The 16,179-nt window shown below is 31.4% G+C and overlaps 1 protein-coding gene across 1 annotated transcript; it reads left to right on the top strand.

Moving 5' to 3' along the window:
* The first annotated feature begins 6,027 nt into the window (after positions 1-6,027).
* On the top strand, positions 6,028-15,913 carry LOC143062642 (uncharacterized). Its single transcript, XM_076234327.1, has 4 exons — positions 6,028-6,245; positions 11,693-11,929; positions 12,211-12,768; positions 15,217-15,913. The coding sequence occupies exons 1-4, from the start codon at positions 6,194-6,196 to the stop codon at positions 15,474-15,476; spliced, it is 1,107 nt and encodes a 368-aa protein (XP_076090442.1). The 5' UTR covers positions 6,028-6,193; the 3' UTR covers positions 15,477-15,913.
* The last annotated feature ends 266 nt before the right edge of the window (positions 15,914-16,179 follow it).

Raw genomic sequence — 16,179 nt, 5'->3', positions numbered from 1 at the left:
TTTGTGTCTGAATGAAAATAAAAATACTATATTTATTTTTTGTTTACTGAGGCCTGGTGGTCTCTGACATACAGAGAGTTGTGTTTTATTTTTTCTAAGTGAAGATTTACGGCGGTGACTTTTAATTTTTTTAGGTTTATCTTTAAAACTACAATAGATTTAAAAAATACTGCAATGTGTCTGAATATATTTTATGGTAAATTTTAAGGTCCCATTTTGGGCAATTTTGGCTCTTATGAGTTTTGTTGTTTTATTGCCTTTTATCTTGATACTTATTTATAGGGAAACCTTTTCTGAGCAAAATAGTTTTCTCGTTTGAATTGTTTTACATTGTCATTTCGGGGCCTTTTGTACTGACTATACGGTATGGGCTTTGCTCATTGTTGAAGGCCTTACGGTTACCTATAAGTAATAATCTCTGTGTCATTTTGGTCTCTTGTGGAGAGTTGTCTCATTGGCAATCATACCACGTCTTCTTTTTTTATATTATAAGAACAGATTTAAAAATAAGTAAATTATAATTATTGTCATTTTCATCATTGGTGGTGGGGACGGCGTAGGAAAGATGGGAATTCCTCTAATTTATTTTCCAAGTTATTACCGTGAAATAAGGAAAAAAAACAATCATTCCAAAGACATAAACTTTTCACGACCCCCCCCCTCTCCTAAAAAACCACAAGAGAACAATTACACACACCTTTCTCAATACGTTAAAAAAAATCTCCATTGAAATAAGTTGAAAATAAACAATCTGTATATACAAATTTGTAAACATTACCAAACCTGACCATTTTGCATTTCGCGGGCAGTACGTGGATTAAGCATGCAGTCTCCGAATTTGGATATTTTGGCTTTTTCTGAGGAAAAAAAAGATTGTTTCAAAGACAAATAAAGGAAGTACAAAACACTACATGTATACGTCATATCACAAATCTATCCGACTTTGTATGGTTTTGGAGGAGTAACACTTAAGAATTGAATGCTTCTTTTTGTAACTTCATTGGGGTGTAAAAGCGTTGACCGAAGTACATTTTGTATGAAGTGCGGAAGCGCTTCATACTAAAAATGTGCACACGGTCAACGCTTTTACAACCCTATGAAGTTACAAAAAGAAGCATTCAATACTTATAATTACATTTTTTTAGCAATTATCATGAAAATACAAATTTTATTATTGTTTTATTTAATTCACCTGTGCACTTTATTGTGGGGCCACGTGTTATCATGAATGAAAAGTTATATTGAGCAATACAATATATTGCTTACGGAATAACACGTGATGTGCAGTTAGCCAATCAGAATAAAGTATCATAATGAAACATACATCTAATGTAATTATTACATTCTACATCTTACCATTTATATTATTCAATAACAGTTTATAAAACAAACCATCTCGCCATATTATGCATGAGTAGATAATTCTATAGCTATTGTTGTGAAATATTTTTGAAACTGACTGTGAGTTCAATGATGAATTTTGCAATGAATAGAAATAAGAAGATGCGGTATGAGAGCCAATGAGAAAACTCTCCATCCAAGTCATAATTTGTAAGAGTAAACACTCATAGGTCAAAGTACGACCTGCAACACGTAGCTTTTGCTAAACCCAAATAGCAACCTATAAAGAGCCTCAAAATTTGCAGTGTTCTAGGATTCCCATTACCCGTTACCCGGGGTAAGTGGATTAGGACAACGGGTAAGTCATTTTTTAGCCTTTGTCACCCGGTGGTAAGTCAATTTTCAAGTTCGGGGAAGCCGAAAAACTCTTGAAATTTCCCGGTCCTCTTCAATTTTCCCATATCTGCTTTTTATTTTTATTAAATCACGAGAAAAAACTTTGATAAAAGATCGAAGATTTTGTCGATGTCTATCGGCGCTTTTATTCAAGCACTCGTTTACTAGGTGTAATCAAGCGCAAAAGAGACCACATTCTTCTCCTATCATTCTAAAAGTCGGTCACGGTGTCGGTAAAATCGGAAAATCCGGATTGATAACTGTTGCTTAAATCGGGACATAAACGATTTTTTTTCTTGTCATCGGAGGAAAATAAACTTACAGTTGCATTTATTATAGCTCTTAATAAATGACATAGTAATAACTATAACATATTTGTCAAATTTAGTAAGAAATCGTTTTTTTTGCGCCGTCCGCATTGGTTGGCGGATTTAACTTTTAGATGTGGGTAAGTAATTTTTTTATTGATCTTACCCGTGGTAAGTCAAGGTGCCAAAAAAATCCTAGAACACTGAATTTGTTTTATCATATTTTCGCCACAGCCGCAAATTTCTCCAATTAGCTCCTGTATTAATTGATCTTTAAATTATCTCCCTCTGAACTGTTTAAAACGTTGATTTTGTTAAATTGCATTGTCTCATTTTTCCTATTAATTGCACTCTCGCTAGCGATGGACACATATTTGAGCCGGGTTTATAGTTTACAGAAGCAGATCGGAATCAATTATGACGACTATAGACAGTAATCATTCTAATCGTAATCATGTTGATTGACCATAAGGACGATGAAAGCACATCATATAATGACGTTTCGACATCATATAATGAAGTAAACCAAACCACATAATATAAGATTACAAGCACATAATATAATGACACAACCACATCATATAAAGATATTTGCACATAATATAATGGTAACTGCACATCATATAATGATATGTACACATCATATAAGTATATTTTCACATGACATAAGTATAGTTGCACATAATATAAGTACGTTTGCACATCATATAAGAATGTTTGCACATCATATAAGTACATTCGCACATCATATAAGTACATATGCACATCATATAAGTATATTTGCACATCATATAAGTATATAAGCACATCATATAAGTATATATGCACATCATATAAGTATACATGCACATCATATAATGATGTTTGTACATCATATAATGATGCTTGCACATCATATAATGATGTTTGCACATCAAATAATGATGTTTGTACATCATATAAGGATGTTTGCACATCATGTAAGGATATTTGCACATCATATAATGACAATTGCACATCATATAAAGGCAAATGCACATCATATAAAGAAAATGGTCATAACAAGACAGTGTTGGCGTTCCATAATGTTGTGTACTGGTTGTTAGTATGATGACTAATGAATTAAGTGTGTACTGGTTGTTATAATATCAATTCTAGTTTACACAAGTTGGTAGTGTTGATTGTAGTTTGTATTTGTTGGTAGTATGGTGACTAATGAATTAAGTGTGTACTGGTTGTTATAATATCAATTCTAGTTTACACAAGTTGGTAGTGTTGATTGTAGTTTGTATTTGTTGGTAGTATGGTGACTAATGAATTAAGTGTGTACTGGTTGTTATAATATCAATTCTAGTTTACACAAGTTGGTAGTGTTGATTGTAGTTTGTATTTGTTGGTAGTATGGTGACTAATGAATTAAGTGTGTACTGGTTGTTATAATATCAATTCTAGTTTACACAAGTTGGTAGTGTTGATTGTAGTTTGTATTTGTTGGTAGTATGGTGTCTAATGAATATAGTGTACTATTTGGCAGTATATAAATGTATGTGCTTACTGGTAGGTAGCATTGCATAAGTTTATACTGGTTAGCTGTAAGGAATACAGTTTTTACTGCCTGATACTAATATGACTAATAAATAAAGTTTCTAATGATTTAAGTGCGGTACCCCTAGTCTAGAACAATAAAGAAACAAATCATCTTGGTTAGTAGTAATTAGTACAGTTTGTGTACTGGTTGGTGGTATTGTAGCTAATGAATTTTGCTTGATTTTATTGGTTGTGTAGAATATAGAGTCTACTGATAGGTAGTGACAGGTTTTACTTGTTGACTGTAAGGAATACAGGTTTTACTTATTGGCTGTAAGGAATACAGGTTTTACTTGTTGGCTGTAAGGAATACAGGTTTTACTTATTGACTGTAAAGAATACCGGTTTTACTTGTTGGCTGTAAGGAATACCGGTTTTACTTGTTGGCTGTAAGGAATACCGGTTTTACTTGTTGGCTGTAAGGAATACCGGTTTTACTTGTTGGCTGTAAGGAATACAGGTTTTACTTGTTGGCTGTAAGGAATACCGGTTTTACTGCCTAGTAATAAGACGACTAATATATATAGTTTCTACGTATTTGTTGTGCAATGACTGTCTACAACAGTAAGCAAGCGGATCTACTTGCTATTATGTCTCCCCCAAACCGCAAATAACGATTTGTCCGAACTAACTTTACATGTTTTCCCCCTCAGTTTCGTGGATTTTTTTAAAGAAGTAGCTTGTATCAAAATTATTAGGAATAATGATTTTTTTTTCTTTTAATTATTTGTCAAATCTAAAGGAAAAATAATAATGACGTTTTGCGTTTGCGCCAATCTGCAATATATATGCGACATTTTTTTCTTACATTTGCGCCAATCTACACTTCATATGTGCCAATTTTTATTTCATTGTGCCAAGTTTTTTTTATATTTTTTTTTCATTTCCGCAATTTTTCTTTTTTCTTTAGCGCAATTTACTTTTTGCATTGCTCAATTTTTTTTCTTTGTCATATGTACCATTTGACAGATCAACACAAGCTATGTGGCATATAAGGTGTACAGAATTCATTGATTTAATATCTACCCCTTCAGTCTGTCATCTACTCGCCACGTAGATGTGGAAGTGGTACTTTGAGCAGGTAGGTTTATTGATAAAGTTTATAAAACTATATTCATGATCATCACACATAAAATAGCATATTTTTTTAAAAATAAAATAGTAACAGTTTGACGCAAGCACATTTGCATTTTGCTCGCGGTGTTTAGTTTTCGATGTTGTGTTTCGTGTACTGTTGTTTCGTCGTTTCTATAATTTTAGCCATGGCATTGTTAGTTTATTTACGACTTATTAGTTTGAATATCCCTTTGATATCTTACGCCTTTATATTACCAGTTTAAATTAAATTTGGCGCAAAAAACAAAATTAATAATTTGCACTAATGAAATCTGTGTTTTGGTGCAAATGGAAAAAAAAATTATATTTTCAAAATAAATTGGCGCAAATTTCATAACGCTGAAAAATACTTAAGAAAAAATAAATCCGGAATTTTTGCATACATTAATGGATTCGTTGATAATATTTATTTCAACTTATATAACTAAGTTTGTAGAAAGTCTCAATAATAATCAAGAACTGAGAAAAGGAAGGATTATACACCACTGACACAAGCAGTGCTTTTATGCAGTTCTGTTATCTCCGTTTATTGTTTTAAAATAAAATTATTGCATTCCTGTTAAGGCATACAATTTAATATGACAAAATAATATTATATTCTCAGATAAATTCGGAAAATTATTAGTCATTAAATCTGTAATAAAAACATTAACTTATGAAAATTCCGCATACGAAAAGCTTCACACGGAATTCAAATAGTTTTCATAAGATTCATGATTAACTCGGTTTATTTATTTGAACCAACTTGTAAAATAACATAAAACAATAATTAATATTGTTATTATTATGTGGTCATGTTTAAAACATTTCTCTTTTCTAAAGAATTATAATTTGCAAAACAAACAATCAGTTTAGGAACGAAAAAGTTATAGACCAAAATTCGAGAATTTTGTGAGCCAATAAAAGCTGTCACTTCTATTGTTTATTTAGCAGATTTTTCTTACTTTCTTAGTCAGTTTGAATAATAGAAATATACAAGGAAATTAATATCTTTGTTTTTTCAACTGTTAGTTTTATGAAGAAAACTCACTGGCGTATTATAATTTTATTGGACTGCTTTTGTAAATTATTAGTAAATTGAATTAAATCGTTAAATACCATGTCGAAATAAATTATCAAATCAGAAAGATCTTTTGCCATAAAAGGATGGTACTTAAGACGATATTGATTTAATCAAACCAATCACAAAGCTGTATTTTCTGTGAGACTTCCAGCACCTGTGCCATGCTTTACATTGCGCATGCTTCACGTGTAATCAGAAAATAGAATTATCTAAACTAAATATAATAATAATATTTGACCAAATCTTATACCAATTGTGGTTTCTCAAATGGACAATACACTTTAAATGACAATTCTTCAATTTGTTTTACATTAGTGCAAATTAAAAGTACAGTGTTCTTATTATTGAAAAAAACAAATTACAAATATAAGTATTTTTATCAACGGTTTCACATTTTGTTCTGATGACGGACTTTCACAGAAGTGCATTTAAATCAGTTACCGGCAAGCCAATGGGTAAGTGTATTAATGATTTAAATATAAATAAGAAAGATTTGCGTTTCAGAAAAATACAATTTTTAGTATTTATCTTAAATTATATTAAGATTTCAAATCATTTGTTTTATGAATAATCGAGTAAATAAACAGTTCATTTGTTCTTTTTTTTTTTGTGTGTGTTTTTTTTTTTATTATTATAATTTCTAGAATGAAATATTTTATCAAAACGTAATCTAGAAGATATAAGGTACATGTCAATGAAACCGCAACCAAAATGACTAAATGACCAAAAGATCAGCTTAAGATATTTGAAAGAAGAAAATAAATTGTGCAGATTAAACACCGAAAGAATCTAAAATAACTTTGTCCTTGACTATATTTAACTTGGACAATTATGATAAAAGTTGAAAAAATCAAACTTTAAATCAACACGATGCTTTCAAGTGAAATTTTATAACTAAACTGAATTAATTGAAGTATATAAAAAATCCTCATCTATTTACTTTTTTAATTCTTTTTTAATTCTTTATTAACGAATGTAAAACTATAAAGGGATCCTTCAGACCTTTGAAATTTGACAAATTTCTCGAGTTTGAAACATTTTTTTTTACAGGATTAATTGGTATATATAAGATGTGAGAATGTAATGTTGATAACAATGTGAACAAATCGGCATATAAATAAAATGTGCTTTTAGTCCTGCATAATATTCATTAAAAATGAGATTTAATTCGTTTGCAAGAACAATGAATTAAAAATGCCATAATCTATGTGCGCCAAAGGTAATATTGCGCCACTCTGTTTTAAGAATTTCAATTATAAGTTTCATTTGCGCATTTAAAACTGACACACAACTGCGCTTCTTTTAAAAAAAATGTATTTGATTTTTACTTTGTTAATAAAAAAACGGAAACAATTTTAAAAGTTAAAAACTTATTACAAAAAATGAAGAGCTCATAAAACCGGAAAGGACCAAAATAAAAACCAAAATTGGACAAGAAATTAGAACTATACATGAGGGATATTAATAATGGTTCCCTATCTCTTTTGTGATAAAAAAAAATGTCCTCTGAAAGTCAAAGAGTAGAAATTTCAAATAAGTTCCACACTAATATAAAACTAACACTAAACCGCCTTTGTTCGTTACAATACCAAATGCCATCAAGAAAAATATTGAATTCTGTAGAATTTTACAGGTTTTTTTTTTAAACTGGGAGCAGGTTCCTTTTTTCATGACATGGACGACGAACATATATCTGTTCTTTTTTTCTTATTTATTTTCACCAATTTTAAAGTTTTGATTTTTCGTTTTAAAATATCATTCAGATTGTTTTCTTTTGCGTACTTCTATTAAAGTCTTACTTTTAAGTAAATTTTTATGTAAAGGGTCTAATTCAAAACTCAAATTAATTGTTCAGGACTTCTCCAGTAAATAAATACGGGAGACAAATTCGTGTTACATTCCCATTTTTTTTTACAATTTTTATTTTCGAAGGCCAGATGTAATTTGTGACTTTTTACATGTAAAGACTATAGTCTCAATTGAAATTAAACGGAATGTCAAAACTTGTTTACAAGTGCAAACAATTCTATTTGCTAGGACGACAATTTTGTTCTTTTTTGTTAGTTGTTATATTATCTCTGGCCTGCCTTCTATTCGATCCTGCCTTTTTTTTTTGCATTCTATTCGTTCCTGCCTTTTTATTTTGCATTCTATTCGGTCCTGCCTTTTTTATTAGTTCATCCTGATTTATTCATAAATTGTCATCCTTCCTCTTTTAAACTCAAAAATCCTGTCCGGCCTTTCGTCTACCCCCCCCCCCCCCCCCCCCCCGCTTTCCATAAAAATCAAATTGAAGCTCCCTTCCTGAACATTTGATTTCTTGGAGAGTATGTTCAGTGGCTGTTTTTCACCACAATGAATTAATACATTAAATTAAAAGACAATGGCGAAATTGATGTATTTTTAAAAAAGCAATAGGAACAAACTGATTACGGTTAATAAAAGATTGATTTGATTGTTGGTTGCTTAACGTCCAGTGGCAAATATTTCATGCATATTCAGGACGATGGGTTAATAAAAGTGCTTACTAATAAATAGGTTACCTAAGCCAACAATGCGACCTAAATACTTGAATAATTAAAATACTTTCTACCTTATGAATACAATGTATGATTAATATTCATCAAATGTACTTGAATAAAATAGAATCATTTCTAAGCATCGTTTTGAATATATATAATTCATATCTTACTGTTATAAGAAATAGAATTCCATCTCCCGTACTGGGATTAGAAACAAGCGAATTGTTAGATTGATAATTCTTAGTTTTGAATATGTATCAAAATATATATATATTTTACTTTATTTTAAAACATATTTACTATACAAAAAAAAATGATTGCTTAATGTCGTTGCCAATTTAGCAAATTTATAAAAAGATCAACAGTTTTAACAAAATTGAAAAAGAAAGCATGACACAAAATAAAAAAAATAATAAAATCTACCACACTTGTCAAGATATCTTTCATGAATACATTTCTTTAATAAATGATAATCAGCGGCAAAAGATCGTTTTGCCTTATTTCTAATGTTTCAAATCTGCTTGTTTGATTAGTTGTTTCCACTATTTATTATTTATCTATTTGGGGGTGGGAGGGGGGGGGGTGTTTGGGTGGGAGGGATAATTGGTGCTTGTTGATTATTATTATTTTTTTATTACTTGAACTTAATTTAAAAACAAATTGTATAAAAGAGGGACGAAATATACCAGAGGGACAGTCAAACTCATAAATCGAAAATAAACTGACGACGCCATGGCTAAAAATAAAAAGGACAAACAGACAAACAATAGTACACACGACACAACATAGAAAACTAAAGAATAAACAATACGAACCCCACCAAAAACTAGGGGTGATGTCAGGTGCTCCATAAGGGTAAGCAGATCCTGCTCCACATGTGGCACCCGTCGTGTTGCTTATGATATATCAAATCCGGTAAAAAGTCTTAATTCGGTAGGTCACATTTATGAAAGGGAAGGGGATTGTAGTTACGACGCAAGGAACATATCCGATATCATTTGTGAAACGGTTATTCCATAACGGTCCGTAAAATTTACGAAGAGATGATTTCAACTTCACCATTTGGAACTCTTGATTTAATACCTTCCTTGTGAGCAACAACCCTCATGATCAAGAAAATCATGATAGGAAATATAAGATTTACAAAATTATAAACCCATTTATTATAACAGGGAAGTAAGTTTTCGCCATGCGTTTATACTCATAAATATAAGAAAGAGAGCACACGCAAGCATCTTTATTTAAGCAAACAATTGTTAAGTAATAATCAATCGTTGTTGTCAAATTGGCGTTTTAATCATATCTTCTTATATTCACATTATGTAACAGTAAACATTATAATTGTTATGTAACATGCTAGAATACAAATACATTTAATCGACTTTTGATAATATGAAGTTCATGTATCTGAACGTTTTTCGATGGTGTTTTATTTGATTTCATTGTCTACTAGGAACCTTTTTTTAAAGTGATGCGACAGGTGTTTATTTGGGAAATAAATTGGCCACCAACACGCTGATTTTTTTTTTGTGACGATTGAATGTTAGCTGTTTAACGTGCCTTCTCATTGGACGATATGCAACCGAAAATCAACCAATCAATGCTTAACAAATGGTTTTCCGCTTTTAGGGTTATACTTGTACAAACAAATAGCTAGACTAGTCTTCAATCCGACACCTGTTGCAAGTCATGAACAGGTTTTAATTTATGACTTATTGACAAGAATTAGACCTCAATTGTTATTTGATATGAAAGAGCGATGGTTTAACAAATTAACAGAAAAACAAAGAGCATTTCAAATTGTAACATGAAAATAAGCATCACAGCTGTTATTCGTATGATTATCAAGAATCTGTAATTACATACTGAAAATATCTGTTTTATCTGTTTGAAAATCTTAACTGCACAGCCATATTAATATTTTAAAAGATTCTATAAAAATAGATTTTCAAATTATAAATGTCAATATCAAGGTTAAGTAATGAGAGTACGCGTGGGTGACTAAAGAATAAATGAATAGGACGATATAAACCCATTTAAACACATAAAATGATTGTGTTAGCGAAACAGGATAAAATGTGAGGACCAACGTACAATCAATCAATCAATCAATCAATCAATCAATCAATCAATCAATCAATCAATCAATCAATCAATCAGTAAATGGATAGATAAATACAGACCCTATAACATACCGGAACACTTCAAGCGTGAGTGAGTTTGTTCTTTGTAATTTCTTTGATATGCAATAGTATGTAACAAATCAAATAAAGCAATAATACAACAACTCAGTTCAGGCAATAGTTAAAAAACTCAAAAACAGGTAATAGTAAAAAACTCAAACAATGGTACAACTAACCGAAACAGGCAATAGTACAACAAATCAAATAAATCATGCAATAGAACAACAACACAAACCTTGCAATAGAACAACAACACAAACCTTGCAATAGAACAACAACACAAACCTTGCAATAGAACAACAACACAAACCTTGCAATTGAACAACAACACAAACCTTGCAATAGAACAACAACACAAACCATGCAATAGAACAACAACACACATCTTGCAATAGAACAACAACACAAACCTTGCAATAGAACAACAACACAAACCATGCAATAGAACAACAACACACATCTTGCAATAGAACAACAACACAAACCTTGCAATTGAACAACAACACAAACCTTGCAATTGAACAACAACACAAACCATGCAATAGAACAACATCACAAACCTTGCAATAGAACAACAACACACACCTTGCAATTGAACAACAACACAAACCTTGCAATAGAACAACACAAACCTTGCAATAGAACAACAACACACATCTTGCAATAGAACAACAACACACACCTTGCAATTGAACAACAACACAAACCTTGCAATAGAACAACAACACAAACCTTGCAATAGAACAACAACACACATCTTGCAATAGAACAACAACACACACCTTGCAATTGAACAACAACACAAACCTTGCAATTGAACAACAACACAAACCTTGCAATAGAACAACAACACAAACCATGCAATAGAACAACAACACACATCTTGCAATAGAACAACAACACAAACCTTGCAATAGAACAACAACACAAACCATGCAATAGAACAACAACACACATCTTGCAATAGAACAACAACACAAACCTTGCAATTGAACAACAACACAAACCTTGCAATTGAACAACAACACAAACCATGCAATAGAACAACATCACAAACCTTGCAATAGAACAAAAACACAAACTTTGCAATAGTACACTGTACACTTGTTCTAATCAGGCAAAAATACAATGAATCAAATCAGACAATAGTACAACAAATCTATAAATCTAAACTTTTCTTTCTTTATTTTTTTTCAGATGAAATTTCAATCGCACATCACAATTTGCTACGACGATTCCATCAGTTTCCAACTGCTAATGTTTTAACAGAGGGTGCCTCGTGTTCTAGGGACCCAGAGAACGATGTAAACAAATCAACATTGAATGCAGACCATTCTTCGACGAACCCATTTCGGCCTTGGTTATGCGAGAGTAAAACGACGAAAAAAACGGATAGTACAAATCCGGAAACAGAATGTCCGGAAACTAAATCGGGTACTACTTATTTTTTTAAAAACAGTATTTTTATTGCAAATGTCTGAAAGAAAATTTTAAAAGTTTGATTGAAAAATTATTTATAGCGTTTTATTCAAATTTTCTATCTAAAAAAGTTTATGAATTATATAAAAAAAAAATATATTTTCTAATAACTTTAAAATTGAGTTAATACACTCTTTATAAAGTATGAATTATAAAAAAAATCAATTTTCTAAATAACTGTTTAAAATTGAGTTTATACACTATTTTTAAAACATAATTTGTTTCATTTATTACAGATCAGACGATAGTATCCAGAAATATTTTCAAACCATCACTTAGTGATTTGTATCGTTACCAATGGGCACAACATTTATATCGTTCGCCATTTAATTTTCTAACATACGGGCAACAAGCTCTTTGGACAGATCCAAGATTTTTTCAATTTTTTGGTCAAAGAAAAGATTTGTCACATGGAATGTTTCCAAATAAATACACAGAAGAGGGAGAAGTTATTGGAAAAGGTTTATACGAATGTTTGAAATGTCTGAAACAGTTCAGCACACCTCATGGTTTGGAAGTTCACGTTCGACGTTCGCATAGCGGCAGACGACCTTATGCTTGTGACATTTGCAACAAAACTTTTGGTCATTCTGTGAGTTTGTCTCAGCACAGAGCCGTTCATACTCAAGAAAAATCTTTTCAGTGCCAGCAGTGTGGGAAATCATTCAAGCGATCCTCAACCCTTTCTACCCATCTTCTTATCCATAGCGACACGAGACCTTATCCATGTCCATATTGCGGTAAACGATTCCACCAGAAATCGGACATGAAAAAACACACCTACATACATACAGGTAAATATGTGTACTGAATTTTCACATGTCTGAGTTGCTTGTTGTTGTTGTTGTTTTTTTTTTTTTTATATATATATAAATATTCGATATTATCAATACCAATGTTACGATAAAATGTCAAAACTTTTGGATTTGCAAACAACTTTGGTTCGTTGAAATATAACTGAAAATCGTGAAAAAAATGCATTATCCCTTTTATTTCTGAAATATTATTAAATAACTATGTACATTCTATACGCATGTTCACCAATTCTGAAAGAATTCATCCGGTAATTTTTCAGACAAAAAAGATAAATGCATTACTGTTTCGTCTTCAGTTTTAAGTTTAAAAAAACACAACTACGTAACATTTGACACCTTTATGTGACCTGTCGCATTTACTGTCACTTTTCCTTTAGTTGGTGTCGGGTTTTTTTAATTACATGAACATGATAAAAGGGGTAAACAACAGACGGCAAACGAAAAAAAAATATACAAAAATATCAGTGTCGAATATAGTCTTGTATTTTAAGAAGACAGTGTTGTTTATTTTCAGGCCTTGTATCACCAGTTTACTCTTGCACAATAAATTGCTTTTGCACCTTTTATTTTAACGTATATGTAAAGTAGTCACCGACTCCCTGGGTATATTTTGCTATGCATGTATTGTGATAATTATTTTGAGGTCGTTAGCCCGAATTGGTGTATCTTATTTACGTCAAGATATTGTTTCAAGTTTTTTTTTAGTGATTTTACCATTTGTTATTTGTTATAGAAAAGCACGATAAATGCTGGATATTCAATTTTATTGAACGATATCTTGATGTAAAAAAGGATATATAAAGTGTTTCAATACCACCAACACACTGTAAATCTAAATAAAGAGACATTCACAGACACTCACTCACAAAGCGAACTTTCAGAAACACTCACTCACTAAGCGACATTTCGGTGATCAGTTCCAACTTTTTTAGCGGTTTATTGAGAGATTTATATTCGTTTGTTTATTACTGTTCGTGTTATTAATTTATGAAATTCAATATAATTACAAAATGTGTACTTAATCAAAAAGTAAAATCACAAAAATACTAAACTCCAATGAAATTTTAAAACGGAAAGTCCTTTATCAAATGGAAATATCAAAAGCTCAAACCCATCAAACGAATGGACAAGTATCATATTCCTGACTTGGTATAAGCATTTTCAATCCATTTTACAAAACGTAACTGCACATAGTAGGCAGGTGTAGTTAAACAGTTGCAACTCTATAGCTAATCATAGCTGAAAAAAACAATAACAGACTTAAAACATAATTGCTATAGGGTGAATGACTTTTTTTCTCCCTGTAGGAAGTTACTCTGCTAATCTGTAAAGATAAAAGTATTTCAACTGAGAATTTTCTCAAATTTAATATAAGGGGGTATGGAAAGTTTGCATTTCGTAATTGTCAATTCTTTTATTATATCTTACTCGTTGGTAAATCAGATCAGCGTCAAACATTCTGGTGCACTTGTCAATAAAATTGAAACCGACATGTCAAAAGGACAACGTCAACATCAGTTGATATTTGATTTTCCCAGAAGTCTTTGTAAATCATGGAAGATCGTCGATGTTTTGATTTGATCAGTGTAATAGAAACTTCTTTAGATTGAGTTTGATTTGCGAGATTTGCCCGAAGTTTATTTGCTTCCATTCGGAATACTAATTTGTGTAATCTGCATATAGTTTCCTTATATGACTCTAGAGTCTTTAATTTAATCTGACAGAGGTATCGGTTTGGGGTTATAGGTACGAGCTTAGCCCAGATTCATTTTACTATTATAATAACGCTGAAAACACATAAAACAATGGAACTTATAAATACAATTTCATTCAAAATTTACTTTCTTTCATCAATTACATTCTGACGTTTTTTTTTCTGCCATACGACTGGCATCATTTTAAAGATTTAGACTATATCAAATGGTTGTATTTCACAATTCTTAATAAACAATTCAAATTAATTTTGAATCGTCAAAATAAATAAATGTGTTCAAGACCTGTTTGACGATGATATGTTAGGTTTAACGTATTATATTCGAAACAGGGTGATATAAATTTACAATTTATCCCTATTTGGTGTAAAAACCTTATTGAACCTCAATTCTGACCAGGAAGCATTACTGTAATGGGCGAGTCTCGAGGACTTGTAATTAACAATCCAATGTGGATAACGCTAACAGAATTATATCTGATCTCAGTTTATCTTCTGTAATAACTTCGGTTGTCGCATGGGCGTGTTCGATTTGACATTTTATGTGATTTCAATTAACCGCAGACCGCTAAATCATTATAAAGAATGGAAGTCGTTTACAGAAACAATTAAGAATATCTTAGCAACACTGTAGTATCAAGTTGAAGTTGCGAACATTTCAATTTATTCCTTTCCCTATGATTTTTATCATGCTGATACATTGCATTTTTTTTCAGGTGAGAAGCCATACAAGTGTACCCACTGTGGAAAAGCATTTAGTCAGTCATCGAATCTCATCACACACTGCCGTAAACACACAGGTTTCAAACCATTCTGTTGTCAGAAATGTGGTCGGTCATTTCAAAGAAAAGTCGACCTCCGCCGCCACCAAGAAACTCAACATGCAGAGGAAGTGACATCATCGGCGGAAGCTTGCATGAATTCGAGTTCAGACTGTTTAGTTTCAAAAACTCCACCTGCAATCAATATTGTATAGACACATATACTATTGTAGTTGTAAATTTATAGACATAGAAAAAATAGTCAGTGGGATGCTTGGGTAGATGAAAATCACACATTATTTATATTTTTACACTCATTTATATACTTAATAGCTAATACAGTTTAATTAGTGCTATTCTTAATCGACAAAAATAGAGTACTATTTGTATATTTATTGTTGAACTTACACATCTGTTTTTTTTTTATGTTTACTAATTTATCTTTGCTGCTTGCTTGCTAAACTGGAATTGACTGCTTGTATCTACGTTTGTAAGTCAGGTCTTATTGTGCGTGTGCCTCTGCGTGTGTCTGTGCGTGTGTCTGTATTCATGCATGTGTGTGTATGTGCGTGTGATTGTCTTCGTACATGTGTGTGATATGAGCAATATTTGAATCGATCAGTCTTAAAAATAAAAGTAAGATGTGCATACAGTTATAGTTTTAGTTAAAGTGTCGGTTATTGTGCACAATTTCCTTAAGTGAAATAAACAATTGAAATTAAAGATGTTTATTTATAGCTTGACAATGTTCAAGTTATGAGCATCTCAGAAAAGAAAAACAAGAAGAAGGTTCGGGGTGGGATGACAATAAAAACCTCAATAGAGACAGACAGCAACATGGCAAAAAACAGAAAAAAAATGATTAAAGATCATTAAGGACGTTTGGAGACAAACAAAACACCGTGGATTCTTCGTAAA

This window comes from Mytilus galloprovincialis, chromosome 2 (assembly GCF_965363235.1).
Source record: "Mytilus galloprovincialis chromosome 2, xbMytGall1.hap1.1, whole genome shotgun sequence".
NCBI classification, from domain to species: domain Eukaryota; kingdom Metazoa; phylum Mollusca; class Bivalvia; order Mytilida; family Mytilidae; genus Mytilus; species Mytilus galloprovincialis.
The sequence above is the reverse complement of the archived record's forward strand: the minus strand, read 5'-3'. Positions and strand labels throughout refer to the sequence as shown.

Coding starts and splice junctions, on each gene's coding strand:
- LOC143062642 (XM_076234327.1), top strand. CDS start 6,194: ATGACGGACTTTCACAGAAGTGCATTTAAATCAGTTACCGGCAAGCCA. Junction 6,246..11,692: donor AGTTACCGGCAAGCCAATGG/GTAAGTGTATTA, acceptor ATTTTTTTTCAG/ATGAAATTTCAATCGCACAT. Junction 11,930..12,210: donor ATGTCCGGAAACTAAATCGG/GTACTACTTATT, acceptor CATTTATTACAG/ATCAGACGATAGTATCCAGA.